Source organism: Musca autumnalis, unplaced genomic scaffold (assembly GCF_047663935.1).
Source record: "Musca autumnalis isolate F117 unplaced genomic scaffold, ASM4766393v1 scaffold_5, whole genome shotgun sequence".
NCBI lineage: Eukaryota > Metazoa > Arthropoda > Insecta > Diptera > Muscidae > Musca > Musca autumnalis.
Window position 1 is genome coordinate 13,504,366 of NW_027412088.1, and position 27,636 is coordinate 13,532,001.

The 27,636-nt window shown below is 37.2% G+C and overlaps 1 protein-coding gene across 10 annotated transcripts; it reads left to right on the top strand.

Annotated features, from left to right (window-relative positions):
- The first annotated feature begins 406 nt into the window (after positions 1-406).
- On the top strand, positions 407-27,095 carry LOC141406240 (probable peptidoglycan muropeptide transporter SLC46). Of its 10 annotated transcripts, XM_073991455.1 has the most exons (10): positions 749-771; positions 5,809-5,926; positions 6,443-6,720; positions 20,193-20,302; positions 20,387-20,537; positions 25,413-25,596; positions 25,660-26,407; positions 26,461-26,650; positions 26,707-26,863; positions 26,928-27,095. In XM_073991455.1, the coding sequence occupies exons 3-10, from the start codon at positions 6,597-6,599 to the stop codon at positions 26,983-26,985; spliced, it is 1,722 nt and encodes a 573-aa protein (XP_073847556.1). In that variant the 5' UTR covers positions 749-771; positions 5,809-5,926; positions 6,443-6,596; the 3' UTR covers positions 26,986-27,095. The 10 variants fall into 10 exon arrangements, with proteins under 10 accessions (XP_073847547.1, XP_073847549.1, XP_073847553.1 ...); XM_073991446.1 differs by lacking the exon at positions 5,809-5,926 and having other exon boundaries at positions 407-998; positions 6,063-6,720; XM_073991448.1 differs by lacking the exon at positions 5,809-5,926 and having other exon boundaries at positions 552-771; positions 6,063-6,720.
- Positions 27,096-27,636: the final 541 nt, after the last annotated feature.

Sequence of the window (27,636 nt, forward strand, 5' to 3'; positions counted from 1 at the left end):
AACATATATGTATGTTGTAAGTAAAATAGAAATTCATCTTCAAAATATAGTGCTAATAATAAATATACTGTAAGTATTCTCACAGAATTTTTTGCAAGTATGCATTACAAAACCAGTTTTTTATGTTTGTAAAAATAGTATATTTAGAATTTTTATAACCACAAAATCGTGCATGTCAAGGTCACGACAATATGAAATTGTGGTAACTCCAAAAAATCTCTGTTTTTTCCGGGATCAAAAGCCCCTTAATAAAATTTGCTAAAATTAGTAAATGTCTAGACACGTGATCATGACACTACATTTTTCTTACTTCCGATTTCAATATATGGGGAACAATGTTTGCAATTGTTTATTTAGACCAACCCCTCATTTGCATATCAAAACTGCCCCATAGATAATGCGTGATAGTATTTGCTAACCAAGTTAATAAAACAGACAGAAAAAAGCAAAACAATACAAAAGCCAAAGTCAAACAACAACGTCATTGCTATGGCTGTGCAAAATGAAATCTTCCATCTGAAATAGAGACAAATAAGTGAGAAATACGATTTATGTTTATTTTGTGTGCCATCATAGTGCTTTAGGCTATCGGTCCGTCCGACCGGCTATTGTGGTTCCCCCTTTGAGTTGTCCATAAGCCGGCTTTGATAACAAACAAACATTTGGCAATAAGAAAACAAAAATAAAAAGTTTTGAATTTTCGATAAAGATATTCACACAACAAAGTACCTTTAGTTGAGTTTGAGACGGGTTTAAGGCAACAAGTTGATCGTATGTACGGTGTGTTCGTTCGCAAATCGCCCGATAGTTTGTTTGTTTAGTGACAGTGTAAATCTTGTTTTTTTTTTTGTTTTGATTTATTTTTTGCGGAGAATCAAATTATGTTTGAAAACTTTCTAATTGCGACACAAATAAGAAAAAACACTGTAAAAATATAAACTTTTTATCAACAAATAATAATCAATTAAATGCATAACAAGATACATGTGTATATTAGGGTATGTTACACAGTGCTGCAGAATCAAAATTTTTAATTGTTTTTTTAATTGTAACAAAATTACAACGAAATTGAGTTTCTATAGTCGGACAAGCGGGAGGCTTGGTAAATGGATTGAAGGGAATTTGTACGGACTTCATTTGTAGATGTGCAAAGGGAGGCAGGGAGACTCTATAGACGAGCTAAAGGGAGCTGAAGACAGTTTTTACAGACGAGCTAAAGGGCTGCTTTATAGAAGAAGGCAGTCTTGATAGACCAGTTCAATGCGGCTTTTATAGACAAGCTGGAGGAAGTCTTTACAGACGAGCTGAAGGGAGTCTGTAAAGATTTTTTATATACGAGCTGATGGGAGTCTTTATAGACGATCTGATGGGAGTATTTATAGACGAGCTGAAGGGAGTCTTTATAGACGAGCAGAAGGGAGTCGTTATAGACGAGCTGAAGGGAGTCTTTATAGACGAGCTGAAGGGAGTCGTTATAGACGAGCTGAAGGGAGTCTTTATAGACGAGCTGAAGGGAGTCTTTATAGACGAGCTGAAGGGAGTCTTTATAGACGAGCTGAAGGGAGTCTTTATAGACGAGCTGAAGGCAGTCTTTATAGACGAGCTGAAGGGAGTCTTTATAGACGAGCTGAAGGGAGTCTTTATAGACGAGCTGAAGGGAGTCTTTATAGACGAGCTGAAGGGAGTCTTTATAGACGAGCTGAAGGGAGTCTTTATAGACGAGCTGAAGGGAGTCTTTATAGACGAGCTGAAGGGAGACAGTAAAGAGTTTTTATAGACGTGCTGAAGGGAGTTCTTTAGACGTGCTGAAAGGAGTCTTTATAGACGAGTTGAAGGGAGTCTTTGTAGACGAGCTGAAGGGAGTCTTTATAGACGAGCTGAAGGGAGTCTGTAAAGAGTTTTTATAGACGTGCTGAAGGGAGTTTTTTAGACGTGCTGAAAGGAGTCTTTATAGACGAGCTGAAGGGAGTCTTTATAGACAAGCTGAAGGGTGTCTTTATAGACGAGCTGAAGGGAGTCTTTATAGACGAGCTGAAGGGAGTCTTTATAGACGAGCTGAAGGGAGTCTTTATAGACGAGCTGAAGGGAGTCTTTATAGACGAGCTGAAGGGAGTCTTTATAGACGAGCTGAAGGGAGTCTTTATTGACGAGCTGAAGGGAGTCTGTAAAGAGTTTTTATATACGTGCTGAAGGGAGTTTTTTAGACGTGCTGAAGGGTGTCTTTATAGACAAGCTGAAGGGAGTCTTTATAGACGAGCTGAAGGGAGTCTGTAAAGAGTTTTTATAGACGTGCTGAAGGGAGTTTTTAGACGTGCTGAAAGGAGTCTTTATAGACGAGCTGAAGGGAGTCTTTATAGACAAGCTGAAGGGTGTCTTTATAGACGAGCTGAAGGGAGTCTTTATAGACAAGCTGAAGGGTGTCTTTATAGACAGGCTGAAGGGAGTCTTTATAGACGAGCTGAAGGGAGTCTTTATATATGAGCTGAAGGGAGTCTTTATAGACGAGCTGAAGGGAGTCTTTATAGACGAGCTGAAGGGAGTCTTTATAGACAAGCTGAAGGGTGTCTTTATAGACAGGCTGAAGGGAGTCTTTATAGACGAGCTGAAGGGAGTCTTTAAAGACGAGCTGAAGGGAGTCTTTATAGACGAGCTGAAGGGAGTCTGTAAAGATTTTTTATAGACGTGCTGAAGGGAGTTTTTTAGACGTGCTGAAAGGAGTCTTTATAGACGAGCTGAAGAGAGTCTTTATAGACAAGCTGAAGGGTGTCTTTATAGACAAGCTGAAGGGAGTCTCTATAGACGAGCTGAAGGGAGTATTTATAGACAAGCTGAAGCGTGTCTTTATAGACAGGCTGAAGGCAGTCTTTATAGACGAGCTGAAGGGAGTCTTTATAGATGAGCTGAACGGAGTCTTTATAGACGAGCTGAAGGGAGTCTTTATAGACGAGCTGAAGGGAGTCTTTATAGACAAGCTGAAGGGTGTCTTTATAGACAGGCTGAAGGCAGTCTTTATAGACGAGCTGAAGGGAGTTTTTATAGATGAGCTGAACGGAGTCTTTATAGACGAGCTGAAGGGAGTCTTTATAGACGAGCTGAAGGGAGTCTGTAAAGAGTTTTTATAGACGTGCTGAAGGGAGTTTTTTAGACGTGCTGAAGAGATTCTTTATAGACGAGCTGAAGAGAGTCTTTATAGACAAGCTGAAGGGTGTCTTTATAGACAAGCTGAACGGAGTCTTTATAGACGAGCTGAAGGGAGTCTTTATAGACAAGCTGAAGGGTGTCTTTATAGACAGGCTGAAGGGAGTCTTTATAGACGAGCTGAAGGGAGTCTTTGTAGACGAGCTGAAGGGAGTCTGTAAAGAGTTTTTATAGACGTGCTGAAGGGAGTTTTTTAGACGTGCTGAAAGGAGTCTTTATAGACGAGCTGAAGAGAGTCTTTATAGACAAGCTGAAGGGTGTCTTTATAGACAAGCTGAAGGGAGTCTTTATAGACGAGCTGAAGGGAGTCTTTATAGACAAGCTGAAGGGTGTCTTTATAGACAGGCTGAAGGGAGTCTTTATAGACGAGCTGAAGGGAGTCTTTGTAGACGAGCTGAAGGGAGTCTGTAAAGAGTTTTTATAGACGTGCTGAAGGGAGTTTTTTAGACGTGCTGAAAGGAGTCTTTATAGACGAGCTGAAGAGAGTCTTTATAGACAAGCTGAAGGGTGTCTTTATAGACAAGCTGAAGGGAGTCTTCATAGACGAGCTGAAGGGAGTATTTATAGACGAGCTGAAGGGAGTCTTTATAGACGAGCTGAAGGGAGTCTTTACAGACGAGCTGAAGGGAGTCTTTATAGACGAGCTGAAGGGAGTCTTTAAAGACGAGCTGAAGGGAGTCTTTATAGACGAGCTGAAGGGAGTCTTTATAGACGAGCTGAAGGGAGTCTTTACAGACGAGCTGAAGGGAGTCTTCATAGACGAGCTGAAGGGAGTCTTTATAGACGAGCTGAAGGGAGTCTTCATAGACGAGCTGAAGGGAGTATTTATAGACGAGCTGAAGGGAGTCTTTATAGACGAGCTGAAGGGAGTCTTTATAGATGAGCTGAAGGGAGTCTTTACAGACGAGCTGAAGGGAGTCTTTACAGACGAGCTGAAGGGAGTCTTTATAGACGAGCTGATGGTAGTCTTTATATACGTGCTAAAGGGAGTCTTTATAGACGAGCTGAAGAGAGTCTTTATAGACGAGCTGAAGGGAGTCTTTACAGACGAGCTGAAGGGAGTCTTTATAGACGAGCTGAAGGGAGTCTTTATAGACGAGCTGAAGGTGGTGTTTATATACGAGCTAAAGGGAGTCTTTATATACAAGCTAAAGGGAGTCTTTATAGACGAGCTGAAGGGGGGCTTTATAGACGAGCTGAAGGGAGTCTTTATAGACGAGCTGAAGGGAGTCTTTATAGACGAGCTGAAGGGAGTCTTTATAGACGAGCTGAAGGGAGTCTTTATAGACCAGCTGAAGGGAGTCTTTATAGACCAGCTGAAGGGAGTCTTTATAGATGAGCTAAAGGGAGTCTTCATAGACCAGCTGAAGGTGGTGTTTATATACGAGCTGAAGAAAGTCTTTATGGACGAGCTGAAGGCAGTCTTTATAGGCGAGCTGAAGGGAGTCTTTATAGACGAGCTGAAGGGAGTCTTTATAGACGAGCTGAAGGGAGTCTTTATTGACAAGCTGAAGGGAGTCTTTATTGACGAGCTGAAGGGAGTCTTTATTGACGAGCTGAAGGGAGTCTTTATACACGAGTTAAAGTGAGTCTTTATAGACGAGCTAAAGGTAGTCTTTATAGACGAACTGAAGGTAATCTTTATAGACGAGCTGAAGGCAGTCTTTATAGATGAACTGAAGATCTAAACAAGTAAAAAATAATCAGTCGGCTTTGCCGATAGATATATTCCCACAGCCTGTGTGAATTAAAACTTTCATCTATGGACAGATCGAATAACGGACCAAAAATTATGTGTTCAGTGCATTTGTAGCCCTTTTTAGACGTATAAACTTGCCGACAAAAGATTAGGATTAAAGCTCAAAAGAGTTGCGGAGGTGGTACCTGAAAGAATCGACCACTTTGTCTGTATTGGAAGTGGATCTTATTTTGGGAGTCATTTCTTTCGATAGATAGCGCGCCTACCAGTCATTTCAGGATAATATAGAGCTTTTTGACCATTATATCAGAAGGCATGGGCTTGCCCACGAAAAACATAATATCGCTGTAAACAGGACCACAAGATGTATCTTCGGTAAAAATTTTTAAGGGATCATCGAACTGACCCTAAACTGCACTGCACTTTTGTAAGGTTGGTACTAAGGAGTGGATCGATATGACCTACTTTCGAACTTAAAAAAGTTTGGACAAAATAATTCGATATCTAAAGTTTGGGCCAAATGGGTTACTCCGTTTTAGAGATATTGCGAGTACCATTATAGCGAATATTTTCAAACTTCGATATAGTCCATATTCGAACCCAATGTATGTCTGGTAGAAATATTACTATGTTTGAGCATGTATAGGGGTTACTCGCGTAGTCTTGCGCATCCGAGGGAGTGAACCGATATGGTCCATCTTCGGACTTAATCTAAGTTTGGACAAATTATTATCATTGGCCAAATTTTGGAACGAACCAGTTGATCCGTTCGAAAGTTATTGCGCGCTCCAGCCAGTCAGACAGACTGATGGACATTGATAAATCGACTCGAAATTATCTGAGAGGAAATTCGTCTAAACATACATACTTGGTGTCTAAAACCATTTGTTTTTGCATGAAACCCTTTTTAGCCTCAATACTGAGAATATAAAAGAAAACTAAAAGTAGTTGCGAGAAGTTAAAGCCGCAGAAGTCATTGGTAAATTCAAGCAACTTGTGACCTCATTGTTCGACTTAATGTAACTGCAGGTATTCTCTTCATAAATTGAGTTGCATAGTGTAACTTTTGCCTGTAGGTTATAATCAATTTAAAATAAATAAAAAAACACCTAATATTAATAATTATATTTTGTTGCCATGACAATGAAATTCTATAAAATCACAGATTCATCTCTCTGTTCCAACGGAATTTTTAGAAAAAAATTGACACTCAAATCCCATTTAAATAAGCGGTTCCACTACTCTGGCTCGCTAGTACCTATTATAAACTCTAGCTCACAGTAACAACAACACAGTAGTACAAAATATGTATACATGCGATCATTTATAATTATTGATAACTACAAAGAAGCGCAAAAAAATTTACAAAAAATAACAATCAGAAACAAAAAAATTTACAACAACAACGTATGTGAATTTTAAGTATGAGGGAGTTAACCGCTACCTCAAAACCAAACCGATCAACAGTTTAGATGCAGACTCTCATCGGATAACTTGTCAAATACGACGAATGTTTTGGTGTTAATAAAAATTTTTAAATTGTAGTTGAATTTCGGCAACAATTTTACAAATACCGCTTATTGTGATAATGCTGCATTAGCTTTAAACTAAAGAAATAAAATAAGTGAAACCAAAAAAATAAATAAAAAACAAAAGAAAAATATAATCATCATTTACAACAAATAATAACAACAACAAAATGGTCGAATCATCTATAACATCGACATTGTCACGTCTCAAACAATTGGATTGGCAGAAATGTTTCTATATGTTTCACGTGGAACCCATTGTTTTCCTGTTGGTCTTCTCCCACAGTCTATCAGGTAAGAATGTCGATCTGAATTACTGATTTTTATATTTCTGTATATAAAATGCAATACAAAATTTAAAACTGTTCATACATAGATATTTGCTAAATTATTACATGGAAATAATGAACTCTTAAGCTGGCTTTACTGGGATATTTTGGGGCAATGTGTATATGGTAAAAACCAAAATTCCTTTGCAATTCCATTTGAAAATAATTAAAAAATGTTTTTCGCATTCACAAAATTGGACGATGCGTGCAAAAGTTATAGCGGTTTTTATTCTCATATAAAGAAAAAATATTTAAAAATATCCTATTTGTTGTTATGAGAAAATGTATGCATAAATCGTTAACAGCATTCCATATATATTCGTAGATGTTTAAATAGTTATTGAATTTTCGCGGAAAATCAACATATAATAAATACATTTTGAAGTAAAACCAAATTACCCTGTCCTAGAGTCCATACAAACCCTCAAAAATATATTAAACAAGTAAAAAAGATCAGTCGGCTTTGCCGACAGAGATATACCCTCAGCCTATGTGGATTGAAACACTTTTTTCCCAAAAACGTATGTATTTAGGGTGGGGTTTTCAAAATTTTGCGCCTATGAACCGACAAAAATATGGATTGGATTAAAGCTCAAACATTTGCGGGAGATATCTATAGATAGGGCTTTTGTACCATACTTGCCTAAGAAAAACATAATATCGCTGTAAACAGGGCCACTGGGAAAACCTTCGGTAAAAACTTCCAAAGGATCCTCGAACAGACCATTAACCACACAAAACAATTTGAATACAAACATTTGAATACAGATTAAATTTGGACCAAATCGGTTGCTACGTTTATGAGATATCTCTCATACAATTTTAGCGAACATTTTCGAACTTTTGTGGAGGAGGTACCGGAAGAAGTGTATCTACAAGTACCACCTTCGAATTTCATTTTATATTCGAAGAAATATTACGAGATCGAAAGTGTGGGCGAACGCAGTATTCGGTTCGAGCTCTCCACCCACTACATATGGTGCCATAGGGGTTTTTACAACTTTCGGGCTGTTTTCTCAAGACGTATGGACTTGCCCCTGAAAAAAACATTTACCGTCGTATTTGAGGCAGCGAATGCAAGTTGTTTCAACAAAAACCAAAGTGATTCGAGAGCAGTAGTGCGATTCTCTAACTCATTTTTTGGTTACCGACAAAAATTGGTAAAACTGAAACACAAAATTATGAATGAAAAATTCAAATAAAAGTTGACAACACTCTTGCTATCGGTAGAACTTTGCGACTGTTTTTTATTCGTAGATAACTTACCGAAAAACGTCGGTAATAACCGAAATTATAAGCATTTTAATTTTACCGACAATTGTCGGTAACTCAAAAAATGAGTTAGAGAATCGCACTACAGGTATTAAAGTGAACTTTTTCGAAATTTTGTGTGGGAGATACCCAAAGGAGTGGACAAATATAGTCCATATTCGAACCTGATCTATATCTGGTAGATATATTTGGATATGTAAAGTATGGACCAAATCGGTCACTCCCTTTCAGAGTTATCGTGCGCGCAATTTTTCAGAACATTTTTCAACTTTTGTGGGGAGGTACCTGAAGGAGTGGACCGATATTCCGTATCTTCGAACTTTAACTAAGTTTGCACAAAATATTACGAAGGCCATATTTTGGGCCGAATCGGCAGATCCGTTCGAGAGTTATCTTGGGCTCCAAACACTACACCCTTGCATTCTATTTTCTCAGAAAGTATGGGGGCGGTGAATACAAGTTGTTTTGTGTGGGAGGTACCCGAAGGAGTGGACCGATTGAGTCCATATTAGAAGCTCGTCTAAGTCGGGTAGAAATTTAACGATGTGCAAAATATGGACCAAATCGGTTACTTCCTACAACAGTTATGGTGCGCACAAATTTTCCGAACATTTTCGAACTTTAGTGGGGGAGGTACCGGAAGGAGTGGACGGATATAACCCATCTTCGAACTTGAACTAAGTTTGGACAAAATATTACAAAAGCCAAATTTTGGACCGAGTAATCCGTTCGAGAGTTATCGTGCGTTCCAGTCAGCCAGACAGACAGACGGACGGATATGGCTAAATCAACTCCAAATTGTCTGGAACACATTTCGTCCAAAGATACTTGGGGTCTAAAACCATTATTTTTGGGTTTTCCCGTTTTTTGTCATTCCCGGGAAACGGGAATTATAAAATGTCATTCCCGGGAATCCGGGATTTCCCGGGAAATTTTAAAATACGAGAGAGGATCAATATTTTCGTGATTTTTTTATCTTCCCATAGTAACTTGTATGAAATACAATATTTTCAGAGAGTTGCGAGCTCAAAAAATGGATTACACGTTTTCGTTCTATCGATTAAAACCGAAGAAAGTGTGGAAAAATGCACCATGTTGCCCGGATTTTGCCCGCACTGACCATTTCCATTATTCAAAGCTAAGGAAATCGCTCGATGGAAAGTTATTTGGCTCAAACAATGTAGTTATTGATCAGAAATTCCAATTTTATGGACTTCGAAAATCGTATGTTTTATTCTTATGCTTAAGATTGCTTGAAACAAGTAAGAAAGTATCAGTCAGCTGTGCCGAGAGAGATATACCCTAAGCCTCGGGCCTAAAGAAAAGAAGCAAACACAATACTTCTGACGTTTCTAGAGGTTTTTTGAGTTTTTGAACCAATTTCTTAGGAAGTATGGATTTGCCCCGAAAAAATGTGTACAGTTTTAACTAGGGCAGACACATGTTGCCAAACATTTAAAGGAGAGAGTGTGGGAGATTTCTCCCTTCGACGGTTATCTTGCGTACTACCCAATGTAGTTGGTATCGGCAGGCTTTTTTGAGATTTTGTGCCTTTACCTCAGGAAGAGTGGACTTGCCCTTCAAAAAAAAAGTTGCGCCGTCGTAACAGGGCCTTCAACTATAACTTTTTGGAAATAATTTCAAAGCGATTCGAGATGTGCTGTTAAACTGCACTTTTCCTACATTTTGTGTTGGAGGTACTCGAAAAGCTGGACCGATATAGTTCATATACATGACTAGATGAAATAATACGATGCGCAAAGTTTAGACCAATCGGAACTTCCTGCGGGAGTTATTTTCCATTTTAGTTGTTACCGCCAAGGTTTCTTGTAGCTTTCAAGACATGATCTTAGGAAGTATGGACTTGCCCGTCGTAAAGGGGGCCGTAAAGACAAACTGCTGAAAACATTTCAAATCGACCAGAGAGGAGCTCTTAAACTACACTTTTTCCGAATTTTGTGTGCAACCCGTTCTATGCCTGGAACTAATATTACCATATGCAAAATTATGACCGATTCAGTTACTCTCTTCGAGAGTTGTCGTGCGCACCATTTTAGTGATAGTTGTTGAACTTTTGTGGAGAAGGTACCGGAAGTAGTTATCCACCGATATGGTCCATCTTCGAATTTAAACTAAGTTTGAAAAAAATCAAATGCCAAATTTTTGACCTTATCGGTGGCTTCGTTCGGCACCATCCAGCCAGCCGGAATCTCTTTTAGCCCAATGACTGAGGGTATAAAAATGGGACTTTCGCACTTAAATGGAACAGAATAAAAATCCGTCATTATAGTCCATGTTTTTGGTGCGGCTCTTAAAACTTTTTCCATGAAAACACTTTTGTAGATTAAAATTATTTCCAAATCTTTTGTAATTTATTGATTCTGTAAAATCTAGTCGAATTCTGATTCTATGGTATAAAAGGGCATAGTTTCTTCATTCATACACTATTAGTTTTGATAAATGTTGAAATATATTTCCCGATTTCCCGGGAAATACGATTTTGTTTCCCGGGAAAATCCCGTAACCAAAAATCCGAGAATTCCCAGGAATTCCCGGTGCGGGATTTCCCTACCCAAAACCCTAAAGTGTATATACCCCCCTTAGCATAAATTCTGAGGGTATACAAATGTATGCGGAATCTAGACAATGTATAGAAAAACAATGATACCAAATTTATAGAGATTGGATACATAAATTTCATATTATAGCAACAACAAAAGAGAACAACTTATTGTTGGAAGATAATAGGTGTGTCTTTTTACGTGATAATTAGTAATAATTATCACTAATGTTGCAGATTTTGACAGTTGTATAAAGGAAAAGTCGCTAAAAACATGTTTCAGCTACATTTAGCAAGTAAAAAGACACACCAATTGTTGCAAATATATTTTTTGGTTTGATTCGAAAAAATAGAAAAAAATATTTGGGAGTTCTCAAACTATTTCGTTAAAATCCCATACAATAATTAATGTGTACTGCTAAAACTTCATCAAGAAATATGGTTTACCATCGTGAAAGCTTATTTGCTTACTGTGATAACTTATAAGGATAGGAAATTAAGAGTAATATTGAAATTATAATCATTAAAAAAATGTGGAAATTAAAAAGCCTATTATTCGCGAATTAGTTAAAATCCGTTGATGCGCATCCCTTTTTGGATACAGCGAATCAATCTCTTTCAATTGGTGAGTCTTTTTACTTACTAAATGTTGCTGAAACATTTTTCAGCAACTTTTCCTTTATACAACTGTCAAAATCTGCAACATTAGTGATAATTATTACTAATTATCACGTAAAAAGACACAGCTAATATTTATGCATATTTCCATGTTTCACTCAGCGGCCAAAGTGTGCCGCCAGTTGCATCACACAATGCAAAAAACCTTAAAGTGTAAAGGTTAAAATCGCGCAATGTGCATACGATTTTGATGCGCATCCGGTTTCATTAGCGCCCATCTAAAATACGTCAATATACACATATTTCAAATACATATATTCTTCAAGAACAGCGGATGTGCCTCCACATACTATTTTGCGTAAGATACCCATACTACTCGCGTATCCCTGTAATTTATGACACGCGTTTTCGGAAATTGTATAATCGCGTATAAGGGATTCCATTTACGTAAAAAAATTTAAAGAACATCGCGGTTTAGTACGCGGATTTGTCAAAATATAGTTTAGTGGATGGATTCGATCGCGGATGGGCTCATTAGATCCGCCACGTAAAAAAACTAAATTCACGCGGGATTCAAAGGGAATTCAATGACACTTGTACATTTTACACGCAAAAATAGGTTTTTTTAAGAAAATTCACGCATCATTTTGGTCTTTAGACTCCAATTGCTAGGATGCTGTATGGAGCACACTCATGAGATATACATTAAACGATGTAAAATCACGAGATCAATAATCCTATTATGAGTTTTGAATATTATCTTTTTGCGCGTCCGGATTATTAAAAAAAATTCAAAAAACCCCGAAATTCCGGCTTGATAATGTCAGCATCAATTTTAGGTGGATTCAGTGGATATATCGAAAAATCATACACTAGTCTTATGTTGCCCATGGAGTTTTCTTTGCGTCTTTCTTTGGACATATGTTTATGAAATGTAAGGTTAACCCATAAATCGGAAAGGAACATAAACAAACTTGTTGGCTTCAACCCATTTTTACCCATTTTTCTACATTGATGCCAACACAGTTTCCACGAAAATGAATTTTAATGGTCGACATTATGGGATCCCTCCTAAAACACTTAATTTTAAAGAATTACAGTCATACTATATAGAATATGTTAATAGTTCGCGAATTCTGTAAGGGTGAAACTCGAATTCATCGATTGTAAAACATTTTTGGTTTTTACCATACGAGTTTATATAGAACATTGGTGGCGTTTATTTAATTGGGATAGCTGTTACAATTTTGATTTTTCAAAATAGTCTGGCTTAATCCCTTTTGTTGTTTTAATATTTAAAACAACAAGTTTATTAGTGGAGAAGGTTTGGCATTGTTCGCCAAGGGGTAAGGCAAGGAAGACTAGTTTCGATCCACGCCACTGGATCTCATCAGTTCCCTTTGTTTCTTGTTTGTGGATATTCTCCACCGAAGTTATTTTTCAATAACTTCTTCAACAAGGAACTTTTTATACCCAAACATCAATCGTCAGCTCGAAGTATAAACGTAAACAAAGAAAACCCTTCAATGAGAAGTTTTTCTTTGGTAACCTAACACAACTCCGACGAAAGTGTTTACGAAACAAAGCAAACCTTCTTCCACTCGTATGTGTCGTTGATTTTTCAACAAATGCACATACCCAAATGCTGTTTGGTAGCTTATATACCAACAACACACAAAACCGTGCCAGTGTTTCTCAAATAGAACATTGGTGGCGTTTATTTAATTGGGATAGCTGTTACAATTTTGATTTTTCAAAATAGTCTGGCTTAATCCCTTTTGTTGTTTTAATATTTAAAACAACAAGTTTATTAGTGGAGAAGGTTTGGCATTGTTCGCCAAGGGGTAAGGCAAGGAAGACTAGTTTCGATCCACGCCACTGGATCTCATCAGTTCCCATCATATCCACAAACAAGAAACAAAGGGAACTGATGAGATCCAGTGGCGTGGATCGAAACTAGTCTTCCTTGCCTTACCCCTTGGCGAACAATGCCAAACCTTCTCCACTAATAAACTTGTTGTTTTAAATATTAAAACAACAAAAGGGATTAAGCCAGACTATTTTGAAAAATCAAAATTCATACGAGTTTATGGTAATATTCAAAAAAGTTTTTCAATCGTTGAAGTTGAGGTTCACCATTTAATAAGTCGCGAACTGTTAATATATTTTATAAAATATCAATATATTTATATTAATTGCAGTGTTTAAGCCACGATCTCATAATATGGACCATAACAAATAATTTTCGTGGAAGCTGCGTTGGTGGTAGTATAAAAAAATGGGAAAAATGTGTTGAAGTAAACAAGTTTTTTTTGTGTTCTTTCTTGATTTCTGGCCAAACCACGCAAAATTCAAAATTCATTTAAACCTTGAAAGTAGGAAAGTCTGCAAAAATATATTTTGACAATTCCGCGAATTGAACCGCGATTTTCTTTGATTATTTTTACATAAATGTAATACGCGATTATAATATTTGCCAAAAAGGTGTGTCACAAATTATAAAGATTTGGGAGTAATATCCCTATTTATCCCAAAATAGAATATGGTGGCACATCCGCAGTTCTTGACAAATCTGTCTAAAATAATTTATATTGACGTATTTTTAATAGGCGGCCATTGAAATCGGATGTACCTTATCATCATATGCACATCGCGTAATTTTTTTCCACTTGAAGGTTTTTTGAATAGTAAGATGCAACTGATGGCACACTTTGGCCGCTGAATGAAACATGGGAAAATCCATGCATATTGATAGACATGGACTCCCTGTATCCGAAAAGCACATGCACCCCAACCGATTTAAACCAATTCGCGAATTATTCGGTTTTTAACTTCTATGTTTTTTCTTTGATTGTAATTTCAATATTACTCTTTACTTATTATTTCTATTGCTTATCACAGAAAGCAAATATACTTCCACGATGACTAATTACATTTCTTGTAGAAGTTTAAGCAAAATACTTCAGGATTTGTATGGAAATTTAGCGAAATAATAGAATAACTCCAAACATTTTTTTTTTTTAATTTTTCGTATTTAACCAAAAAATATGTTTTTGAAATAATTTCCAACAGTAAGTTTCCGTTCTTTGTTGTTGCTGTAATATGCAAGTTTTAAACGCGATCTTTATAATTTTGGTCTCATATTTTTCTACGCGTTCTCTAGATTCTGCACGTATTTTTAAATTATTTTTTTAGAGATTTTTATGTACTCTGAGTTAGAATAAATAAAATTTACTCCAAGATTTCTACAATTTTTGGATTTTCCGCGAAAATAAAAATAAATTTAGCAACTATTTTAGCATCTACGCATAGATATCAAATGCTGTTAACGATCCATATATACATGTTCTTATTACAACACAATAGGAATTTATATTTTTTCTTTATAAGAGAGTAAAACCCCCCATAACTTTTGAGTGCAGCATCCAATTTTGTGAACGCGAACAGATTTGAAACCACGATTTTTTTCGTAACCCATGTACCAAAAATGGCGGATGTGCTCGCCAAAAAAATTTTTAATTTTTTTCTATGGAATTATAAAAGAAATTTGAAATTTACCATATCTGTCGGCAAAGATGACTGACTCTTTTTTACTTGTTTGTATTGAAATTACGTTAATTTGATATTGCAGGTCTCAGTGGGTACATTGTGAGTTGAATTCGTACATTTGTATGTTTTGGTATAACGAACGATACCATCCGATGAAGGTTACTTTAAAGAGGTTTTCTACACTTTCCAACTAAAGTAGGTGTTACTTGGTATTTCCGATTTTCAATTAATAAAAAACCTCTAGGCAGAAAACAAGCACTATACATATGTGGGTCCATGTTGTGGTATATACTAGACTTGTGTCGTTCATGAACGAACCGGTTCAAAAGAACATTCCAGCACATTCTTTTATATCGTTCATTTAGATCCCTGATGGCCAAGACATTGCTGCTTACAAAATTAGCAGCAGAACCATCACCTTTAGTTTTACAACGATTTAATTTATTGAGCCTTTCATTTACAAACGTTATAATTAGATAGAGTTGTTATGATATTATGTAAAACTTAAGATTATAATTAGTTTTACAAATACACTCACACAATCAACTCACAAATTTGCACACACAAAACAATCAATAATTCAGTTAGCTACAATCGTTCAGTAAATCAATGGCTCATATGGTTCATCTCGTTCTTTTAGCTCCTCTGTTTCGTTTTGCTTCTTTCGTTCATATTCAAAACAGTAACCACCACCATTTTTTTGCACACAGACAAACTCACACAAGCTGCGTCAGCGCTAGCATCAGAAATTTGCACACACACAAAGTGGCTCATATCGTTTCGTTTGAACGAAAAAGAGCCAATGAACGAAGTGAACGACCCGGATCTTTTTGGTGAACGGAATGAAAAAGATCGATCCGCTCAATGAACGAGATTGCCCAACACTAGTATATACCCCAATATGACGGTGCCTCCCGATTTAGCGTAATTTCAATTTGAAGATTTTACACTGGAATGACTGTAATTTGGAATGTTATTGGGTAGAAAACATCTAGGCCTAATTTATATTGGAATATCGCAGTCATTGAGTCATTTCTCCCAACGAACAAATTGGCTTCCGACCAAAATGTTCCCACATAGATCAAATAAATATCTTATAAAATATAAGTCCATATGGTAAATTTCAAATTTCCTTTACAATTACATATAAAAAAAAAATTAAAAACTTTTTTGGCGAGCACATCCGCCATTTTTGGTACATGGGTTACGAAAAAAATCGTGGTTTCAAATCTCTTCGCGTTCACAAAATTGGATGCTGCACTCAAAAGTTATATGCGGTTTTACTCTCTTGTAAAGAAAAAATATTTAAAAATTCCTATTGTGTTGTAATATGAACATGTATATACGAATCGTTAGCAGCATTTGATATCTATCCGTAGATGCTAAAATAGTTGCTAAATTTATTTTTTTTTCGCGGAAAATCAAAAAATATTGAAGAAATCTTGGAATAAATTTTATTTATTCTAAATCAGAGTCCAAAAAATCTCTAAAAAAAATAATTTAAAAATACGTACAGAATCTAGACAACGCGTAGAAAAATGTGAGACCAAAATTATAAAGATCGCGTTTAAAACTTGCATATTACAGCAACAACAAAGAACGGAAACTTACTGTTGGAAATTATTTCAAAAACATATTTTTTGGTTAAATACGAAAAATTAAAAAAAAAATGTTGGGAGTTATTCTATTATTTCGCTAAATTTCCATACAAATCCTGAAGTATTTTGCTTAAACTTCTACAAGAAATGTAATTAGTCATCGGGGAAGTATATTTGCTTTCTGTGATAAGCAATAGAAATAAGAAGTAGAGAATAAAATTGAAATTACAATCAAAGAAAAAACATAGATATTAAAAACCGTATAATTCGCGAATCCGTTTAAATCAGTTGAGGTGCATGTGCTTTTCGGATACAGGGAGTCCATGTCTATCAATGTGTATGGATTTTCCCATGTTTCATTCAGCGGCCAAAGTGTGCCATCAGTTGCATCTTACTATTCAAAAAACCTTCAAGTGGGCAAAAATTACGCGATGTGCATATGATTATAAGGTGCATCCGATTTCAATGGCCGCCTATTAAAAATACGTCAATATAAATTATTTTAGACAGATTCGTCAAGAACTGCGGATGTGCCACCCCATTCTATTTTGGGATAAATGGGGATATTACTCCTGAATCTTTGTAATTTGTGACACACCTTTTTGGCAAATATTATAATCGCGTATAAAGGATTACATTTACGCAAAAATAATCAAAGAAAATCGCGGTTCAATTCGTGAAATTGTCAAAATATATTTTTGCAGATTTTCCTACTTTCAAGGTATCTACATCCGGCGTTTTAGTGGTTGGATTCGAACGCGAAAGGGCTTATTAAATCCGGCACGTAAAAAAACTAAAATCACGCGGGGTTCAGGGGTAATTAGACGACAGTTGTAAATTTTAAAGCCAAAAAATAGGTTTTTTCAGAAAATTTACGCACCAAATTTTCGCCTTTGGTCTGCTATTACTAGGAAGCTGTACGGAGCACACTCATGAGATATACATCGAACGACGTGGCATCGCGAGTTCTACAATCCTATAAACTTGTTTGGATTATTATCTAGTTGCACCCACTATTTATAAGAAAAATTCGAAAAACCCAGTTTTCAAAACTTCAAAATTTTAGGGGGATGCAGTGTATATATCGAAAAGTCATACATTAGAACCATGTTGCCCAAGGGGTATTCTTCAATTCTTTCTTTGAGCTTATGTCTGAATTTTACGTGGTTTGACCAGAAATCAAGAAAGAACACAAAAAAACTTGTAAACTTCCACACATTTTTACCCATTTTTTAATATTACCACCAACACAGCTTCCACATAAATTATTTGTTATGGTTCATTTTATGAGATCGTGGCTAAAACACTTCAATTAATATAAATATATTCATATTTTATAAAATATATTAACAGTTCGCGACTTATTAAATGGTGAACCTCAACTTCAACGATTGAAAAACTTTTTTGAATATTACCATATATACATTTGGAAAATTTCCTTGCGGCAATTGTTAGTTTGTCGGTGAGATAGGGTTGTTGAGAGGCAAAGGGTTCCCATATCCCTCACCTCTCTGTCCATCAAAATGACAATTGCCACATTGAAAATTGCCTAATGTCAATCTGGACTAATACATAGATCGTTAAGACAGCGTTCGAATCCATTAAAATGTAAAATGATAACTCTTACAAAAGCAAACAAACCATATCGAAAGAAAAAATTCGATAAAGAAAAAATTTTTAATTGAAATTGGTAATTTTCTTAAGGTAGGGTTACATTAGGCAAATATTTGCTCCAGCGACCGGCAGTGTGCGCTTACTGAGAGCAAGTTTGCATAAATTCAATGTATTATTAACACTCACTTGATCTCAGTAAGCGCACAATGCCGGTCGCTGGAGCAAATATTTGCCTAATGTAACCCTACCTTTAGGCTCATATTTCGTTAACTATTTCAAATTTTGACTTATTTCTTGAGACAAGCTATCGTCTCAGGCTACAATTTCTCTGAGCATATGACAATTCCAATAATCAGAAACGCGAAGCGACCATAAATATTTTTTCTTCCATACCAATTAGCGCACGAAAAATATTAACCCACTAATTCACCGACGTAACATATTATAATGCGTTATTAACACGCAGTTCCTTCAACTTTTTCCCCGTTTAATTTTTAATAAAAAAGGTGTTATATGCAGAATTTAAAATTTTCGAATATATCGTACATCTCTAATTAGTTTCTGAAAACTTTATTTTATTTATATTATGTTATTTTAATATACTAACATGTAGTGCAAATCACACAAAATTTGGTCAATTTTATTTTTCAATACCATTTCACACATATATGTTAATAGACTCTTTTAATCATTTTTTGTGTTACGTGGGAGGGAAATTACAATTTGTAACACTGCACTTAATTTCACAAAATCATCATAGATAAATAAAAAACCCCAAACTATAAACAACATACATATACGAATAACAATATATCTTTCAAAGATACCAGACACAGTTTATACAGTTGGACACTACGCCCACCTGATTGTTATGTTTGTTGTCAAAAACATTATGGTAATTTAAAATACAAAGAAACTCAAATCACAATTGGTCTGTTCCAGTACTGCAAGAATCTACTACTTTTTACTATTTTTTTCGATAACATAAAGGAAAAAATGTTATTGTAGTAAAAATTAGTAGCTTCTTGCAGGTTCTGGAACAGAGCAAATTATATAAAATCTAGTATGTTGTTGTCAAAAGTTGTTAACAGAGCTCTGAATGGGCGACCTTCTATAGGCCTTGGTACCAGATAAATTTGAATAAATTTTTGTAAAATATACATCATTTCAATGTTATTAATATATTAATAACAATAAGATCTACTATTTTCTTGTTCCTTGCATAAAATAAGGATGTGTTATTGAAACATGTCAATTGTTTTAATTGTATGGTAATTAAAATTTGTTTTACATCAACTACTAATCAAAAAGCAAAGATTAAGAAAATCCGCGATTAGAAACCACATTCACTTAACCTTTTTACAACTTATAAACCACATATTCTGTTAGTTTCCAATAAATTGTTTTACATTGTTTTTAATTTTAAATGTTCAATTAACATTTAAGAAGCCACCATTGCAAATTACAAATCAAATTTGCATGAAAAAAGTTCGAACTACCAGAAGCTATTTTTTAATTTATTTTATTTTCATTTTGTGTGCTCCTCACTTTTCTGTAAACAAATGCTGTAATTATTTCTAGTGATTTATATCACAATTAAAGTTATCATGCTCATGTATCATAATATTTATATCACATTACATTCCGTGAGCATTCTCTTTTTTTTTTGTTTTACAATCTCTCATCGTGAACTTGTGTAAGGCAATGTGGATGTTGAGGTGGAACGAAAGTATAGCTTAATATAAATTATAGGAATTTGTTGGCAATGAAAAAAATTAACTTATAGAATACCATTTCTAGCAAATATATGAGGTTAGGTTAAGTTGTTTTTAAAAAAAGGCTGTACTTAGGCTAGATTTATATTACAATTAATTTACACTGTCGCCTTAAAAAAGGGGTTTGACCAAATATGTAATTTATATGACAGATATTTAATGGAATGATGCATTTTATTAAAATGTTTTTTATGAAAATCCAACTTCGGGCATTATCAGTTTGATATAGAGAGAAGTGAGGCATATAGAAACGCTTTACCTGCCAACAACCTCTCTCTTAACAACCACGTACTCCCATTTTTATTGTTTCTTAAAATATTAATTGTAATAACTCACATTCCACCCTAATATTAAGATAAAGATTGCAATTTGTTTAATCTAAAAAATCTTGTTCTTATTTTTGTTTACATCTTTTTCTCTCTCTCTCTCTCTCTCTCTGCACCCAACACAGGTACCATTATGCGAAATGAAATTATTTATCAGGCGTGCACAGCTGTATTCGAATACAACGTCACCGATTGTGAACAGTTGGGTACAAAAAATGTTACCGGCTATTTACAGGTAAATAGCAACAACAACAACAATGGCATATTTAATTACATGAATTAGTCGATTAATAAACAATTTACTTTATTTTGATTTTAGGAAATAGAGACGGAGGTACAGCCGTATGTCGCGAATTTGTTTATGATACGAACACTATTGGAGAGTATTGTACCGGCATTTTGTGGCGTCTTCATTGGCTCGTGGTCAGATCATTATGGTCGTAAACCATTGTTGTTAATATCAATGATAGGTAAGTTTACGATTTTGTTACCAAGCACAAGAAATCAAGAGGAAATAGAAAACGATGATCAATTTTTAAAAGGGCATACATGTGTCTTTTTGTTGGACACTTGGGTAAATTAAAAAAATGGTCTTACAAACTTTTATCGATTGCCGATCGGTTAACGTTAACTCGTGCCACCAGAGGGATCTTTGTTTGCCAAGTAATTTATAAGGAGCCAAAGGTGCATTTTCGCGAATATTCTCTAAAATCCGCATTTATGGTCCAAACGATGAACATTTTTTACCAGTTCTTTGTTGTGGCTAAAAAACGAATCCTACAAAAAAAATGTGGAAATCAGATAGGGTTTTGATATTTGTTGCTGGGGGAGGTTCCCGAAGGAGTGGACCGATATGATCCAACTTATAGAAATACCAATTGAAAATCCATTGAATTTAGTATGATTGATATTAAATATGCTGCTAGTACGTATACGCCGCAATGCACGCAAGTACTTTTGAATGACAGTCAAAGCACTTTGGGTAAAACTTCCAGAAAATAAAAGCTTATGTTTAGATGTTGTAGGGGGGTTGTGGCCGCTATGAACCTCAAATTCCACATTACGGTTAGTTCTGTTAAAAATTGTAGCTAAAATCCTCACAATAAAAATCGGGAGTTACCGATTTTTTGGGGCTATGCCGAAAGATGGACCTATGTTGACAATTTTTGTTGGAGATATTTTGTGGCCACTGGGAAGCTCATATGTTAAATAGCATATAGTTCGATTGAAAAATGTACCTAAAATCCTCAAAATATCGAAAATCGGAAGGTGCCGTTATATGGGGGCTATACCAAAGCAAGACCTATGTATGTTGACAATTGTTGGTGGATATGTTTTGTGACCACTGGGAACCTCAAATGTTAAATTGCAGGTAGTTTGCTCCAACAATGTAGATAAAATTCTCAAAACACCGAAAATCAAGAGGTACCGTTATGTGAGGGGTATACCAAAACATGGACCCCTGTTCACTATTTTTAGTGGAGATACTTTGTGACCACTGGGAAGCTTAAATGTTAAATTGCAGATAGTTGGATTGAAAAATGTACCTAAAATCCTCAAAATACCGAAGGTGCCGTTATATAGGGGCTATACCAAAGCATGGACCTATGTTGACAATTTTTGGTGGATATGTTTTGTGACCACTGGGAACCTCAAATGTTAAATTGCAGGTAGTTTGGTCCGAAAATGTAGATAAAATTCTCAGAACACCGAATATCAGGAGGCACCGTTATGTGAGGGCTATACCAAAACATGGACCTATGTTGACAATTTTTGGTGGAGATATTTTGTGACCACTGGGAAGCTCAAATGTTAAATTGCAGATATTTCGATTGAAAAATGTACCAAAAATCCTCAAAATACCGGAAATCGGAAGGTGCTGTTATATGGGGGCTATACCAAAGCATGGACCTATGTTGAAAATTTTTGGTTGTTGTTGTTGTTGTTGTTCGTTATTATATTTGTATGCTCGTTCTTCTGTTCAGTCTGGCTCTGGGTCTATCTTCAGTTCCACAAAAGTGGCTGCTTCGATGGGATGTAACCACAGATCCACTGGAGTTAGATGAGTAGGTTTGGCTGGGCAGTTGAAAAGGTGTTTTGTGTCGTGCGGGCCCATGCCACATACTGGGCAGATGTCTTGCACGGCGCGGTCGATTTCCGCCCAATAAGAATTTAGGCGACTGCAATATCCCGAGCGTAGTTGAGCCAAAACTACTCTAGTTTGTCGTGGTAGCTGACGCTCCTCAGCTGCAATAGATGGAGGATGTATTTCGAGGACTTTATTCACACTATAATTGCTTAAGGCCTTGGCAACTGCATCCGTGTGAATACTATTTAAAACTGCTTGATATGCTTGTTGATCTAGGGGTTATCTCCTGTATTGTTGGACCTCTCCCTCTAGAGCATGGATATCCTTCCGGATCTGCCTGTATGTTTCGGGCCTACCCACAAGATGGTGATTGGGATGGCTCACACGGTAACATCCAAGCAGGTACTGCAACGAAAGCATCTCATTGTGTTGCTTTACTGGAAGAATCTTTGCCTCCTCATGAGGATGGTCCACTGAAGATTTGAGGAGGCACCCTGTTGCTGTTCTCAGGGCGGCATTCTGGCAAGTTAAAATCTTGCCATCATCCGCATACGTTACGATCTCGATGCCGTCTGGAGGGGGCGGAATACAGGAGAGGTAGAGGTTAAACAAGTCCGGAGATATCACCCCACCTTGGGGAACTCCCTGTTTCACTCTACGGGGTTTGGACTTATTGTTCCTGAATTCCACGTACGGCTGGCGTCCACACATATAATTGGCTATCCAACGTTTCAAGCTTGGCCGGAGGGTTGTCTGCTCAAGTCCTCAAACAGCGTGGAGTGCCTGACTGTATCAAAGGCTTTTGATAAGTCAAGCGCCACCATCACTGTTCTATCGCACGGCCGTCTCTGGTTGAGTCCTTGACAAGTATGTGTGGTAATGGCGTGCAGCGCAGTTGTCGTGCTGTGCTGCTTACGGAATCCATGCTGATGATCGGCAACTTGATAGCTATTTCTGATACTGGGGAGGACTAAGGCCTCAAGAGTCTTTGCTACGGGTGACAAAAGCGAAATCGGTCTGTACGATTCACTTTTGCTGGCACCCTTGCCGGGCTTCCGTAGTGAAACCCCCCTGTCCATTTTCCAGACTTTGGGGACAATGGGGGTGGATAGCGACAAGTTGAGAACTTTAATGAGATACTCCACTCCCGGCTCATCCAGCTGCTTCAGCATTACCATGGAGATACCATCTGGGACCAACGCTTTGGATGATTTAGCATTCCTGATGGCATTGGCAACATCATTCATTGTAAACTGTGGTGGTTCCTCCTCGGCAGGAAGAGATCTGATGCGACGTAAGACTCTTCTCTTCGCCCTGTCACTCTCGGGGTGCTCGACAAACTGTCGATTGAAATAACTTGCGCACCTCTTCGGGTCAGTCAACGTAACGCCGCCAAACGTGACTGAGGTTCTATCTTCCCTTCTTCCAGGGTTCGAGAGTGACTTAACCGTTGCCCACAATTCACCTATACCGGCTCCAATGTTGCAGCTCTTCAGATGATTTAACCACTTGTTCCGCTTATGCTCGCCGACCAGCCTGTTAACTTCCAGTGTCAGCTCCCTGACTCTGGGGTCATAGGGTTTGGTTCGACGAAGCTCATTACGCTCATTTGCTAATCCCGTCGCCTCTGCTGGGAAGTTTGGTCTTACTTCGGGTATTCGACCAGCAGGGATGTGGCGAGCGGCTGCAGCAGTGATGATGTCTCGGAACGCCCTTTCCGCTACCCGAACATCAGAAGGATTGGGCAGTTCTCTGAAGCGGTGATTGGTGAACTCTCTGAAACCCGGCCAATCAGCTTTCTTATGATTGACGAATGTGCGGCGTTCAGAGGTAATGAAATTGGGTGGTCTGCTAATGGAGACTATTATGGGGAGATGGTCTGATCCAAGGGAAATGACGGGTTGCCAGGTAACGTCATTTGTCAGACCAGGTGACACGATGTCTGGCGAGCTGTGACACTCTCCTCTAATTCTGGTAGGGGCGTCCTCATTGACCGTGCAAAACGTAGAGCTGTCAATCTGCTCAGCCAGTCGTTTCCGAGGGCCGAATGCCACATCTCATGATGCGCATTAAAGTCCCCCAGGACCAGACGATTATGACCTTCCAAAAGCGGGCTAATGTTAGGCACGTAATCTGAAATACAGCTATTTGTCGGCGGGATGTATACGTTCAGCAACTCTATCTCGGCAGTTCCACACCTGACTGCTACCCCCATACGTTCCATGTACGGGTCATTAGAGACAGGCTCAAGCGAGATAGGTCTGTATTGGCCAGACTGGTGCAATAGGAAAGCTAGTCCCCCACCTCCACTTCTGGTGCGGTCCTTCCTTAGCACGTTGTAACTATCGCAACGTTGCAAGCAACAGTTGTTGTTGAGCTTGGTTTCTTGCAACGCAGCGACCTTGATATTCTTCCGACTCATAAAATCTACTATTTCCTCGATCTTACCTCGGAGTCCATTGCAAATTAAATTGCAAAAAGGATTCATTTTCCGGGATTGGGACAACAATGACTGGTGTTAAAGGCTGCATGTGTGGTTGTTGTCGAGCGGACTGTGGGGGAGACGACGAGGGAGTTTGGTAATCCGATGACGACTCACTGGGGACTGTATTTACACAGCATGCAGCAACATAGTCCCTCACGTGGACAAGTCCAAAGCAACCCCTTAGATTCACCCACTCCTGACATCTATTGCTTCTCACCGAAGGCTGGATGTGGGTGAAGATGCGGATGTGACAAACCGAGCACAAATATATTGGTCCTGGGTTTTCCTCTGTCCCGGCACGGACCAAAAGGATTCGGAGCAGACATTCCGGGATATGCTGCTCCCAACACAGAAAAACGAAACAAATACAAACATATGTACACTGAGGTGCCAGCCGCTGGCCGGAACAATGATGTTGTGTAGTTCCGGGTTAATCCGGTACAAAGAACCCGCTGCCATGGGATTGGATATGTTTTGTGACCACTGGAAACCTCAAATGTTAAATTGCAGGTAGTTTGGTCCAAAAATGTAGATAAAATTCTCAAAACACCGATAATCAGGAGGTACGCTTATGTGAGGATTATACCAAAACATGGACCCCTGTTGACAATTTTTGGTGGAGATGTTTTTGTGACCACTGGGAACCTCAAATGTTAAATTCCAGGTAGTTCGGTTTTAAAATGCGGCTAAAATTCTCAAAATACCGAAAATCGGGAGAGCCATACCAAAGTGATTAGTGATTCTCAAAAACAAATGTCCATATATTTTCAGGATTTTCTGGAACTTATATTATTGCTGCGGTTATAAGAGAGTTATCCAATTATTATGTCGTCAATCCATGGTATTATGTTTTGGCTGTTGTTCCGCATTCCATACTGGGTGGTAACTGTGTTTTCTCAGTGGCTGCCTTTTGTTATATCTCGGATGTCACTGATACCAAATCAAGGCCCTACAGGTAATCTACTCAAACTTGTTATTCTCAGCAAATAAAATGATTAATTTTCTTTCTTCTACACAGAATGATAATTCTAGAGGCTTTCTTATCCATCGGTTTGATGGTTGGTTCTCTACTCTCAAGTCATGTTTATGAGGCTACAAGTGCAACATTTACCTTCTGCATATCGGGATTTTTAATGTGTCTAACAACAGCCTATATAGCAATTTATGTACCAGAAAGTTTAAATAATGAGGCTATCAAATCTAAGATCGCAACTTCGTCAAATGATACAAAGGATGTGGTGCCTGCAGTTAAATGTAATGAAATACCCATGAATTGTACAATAATAACAGAAAACTTGGCTAAAACTGAAATCAAAGGATCGTCAGATGAAAATGACAAGTCCGCCAAAATTGAGGATAATTTCCATGATGTGGATTTGAATGGAAATGATGATAAACCAAAAACAAAAGACGAAGAGGAAAAGGAAAAGAACAAACCAGAAGCTATCAAAAATCTCAGCAAAGAAGAAGAACGTCAAAATGATTATAACAAAGCCAAATCTGCGGGCCTTTTCAGTTATATCCACATCAAAGAGATGTGGAATACATGTTTCAGAGAACGCCCCTTTTATGATCGTTGTATTATTCTGCTGGTAACTGGTGCAATGTTTTTGGCCATATTTGTTTTGGACGGTGCCATGACAGTATTTTATTTATTTGTAAGAGAGAAATTCCAGTGGACCGTAAGAGATTTTACCTATTATGAGACGATCAGTCATGTAACCTCGATGTTTGGAGCATTGGTGGGATTTTTAATTTTAAGAAAGGTAAGGGTTGTAATTTGATCTCCATGATTTTTTAATTAATTTGGTTGTCTTAGGTTTTCCGCATGTCTGTTGTTACATTGGCTCTTTTGGCATTTTTAAGTGATATTTTCCGTAGTGTCATACAAGGTATGGCCTATGCTCCTTGGCATCTATATTTGGCCATAGCGGCAGGTTCATTGAAAGCCGTCGGTGGGCCAATGTGTCGTACAATTGTTTCAAATATTGTGCCTGCCACAGATTTGGGTAAGTATGATAGGTTTGAAATTTGTTCTACTTACCCAATAATGTCTCCATTGCAGGTAAAATATTTTCAATTAAGAACATCCTTCAATCTTTGGCACCTTTTGTTGCTGCTCCCCTTTACACTGTGATCTATAAGGCTTCACTGACCACATTCCCCGGCCTGTTTAATGTTGTCAGTGCGGCCCTGTACTTTATAGCATTCATATTTATATTGTAAGTATTAAATATGTAATATTTATTGAATTGAAAATTTCTTTATGATTTCTTGCAATTTCAGAATCGTGTTCCGTTTTAAGGTAGCCTATAAGGATCACTATGGAAAAATGTTAAAATAATACAAAAATTCTGTAAATATGTACATAAGTTGTTTGTAAATATTATTAGAAATGTAATTTATACCAATTGTTATTATTTTAAATAAAATGAATTATACATACAGAACAAATAAGTGTTATTTAACTTAAATACATGTACAGTGACAGTCGCTGAAAATGATGCAACCGGAAATAAAAAATGTAAACGTTCATAACTTGGTAACGTTTAGTTGAGATTTTTTAACAATTCAAAAAACAATTTTATAGACTGAAAAATTGTTTTTAAGATGATATACAAAAATATTCCATTTACAGTACCGTTATACTAAAATGTTACCGGAAAACAAAAAAAAAACCCAATTTTTTTGCCATTTGATCGGATGCGATCGGTTAAGGTTAACCCGTGCCAACCTAGCGATCTTTGTTTCCATAGTAATTTTCACGAAAATTCTCTTAAATCCGCATTTATGGTCAAATCGATGAAAATTGTCTACCACTTCATTCTTGTGGCTAAAAAACGAGTCCTACAAAAATGTGCGAAAATCGGATTTTGGTATAGCTCCGACTGTTGCATAGAAACCTACATAGAAGCATATGCCGCCGAAACACTATGGTTTCGGGTCAATCTTGTACGAAAGAACACGCTGCCGTTGAATTGAGGCCGAATTTAGG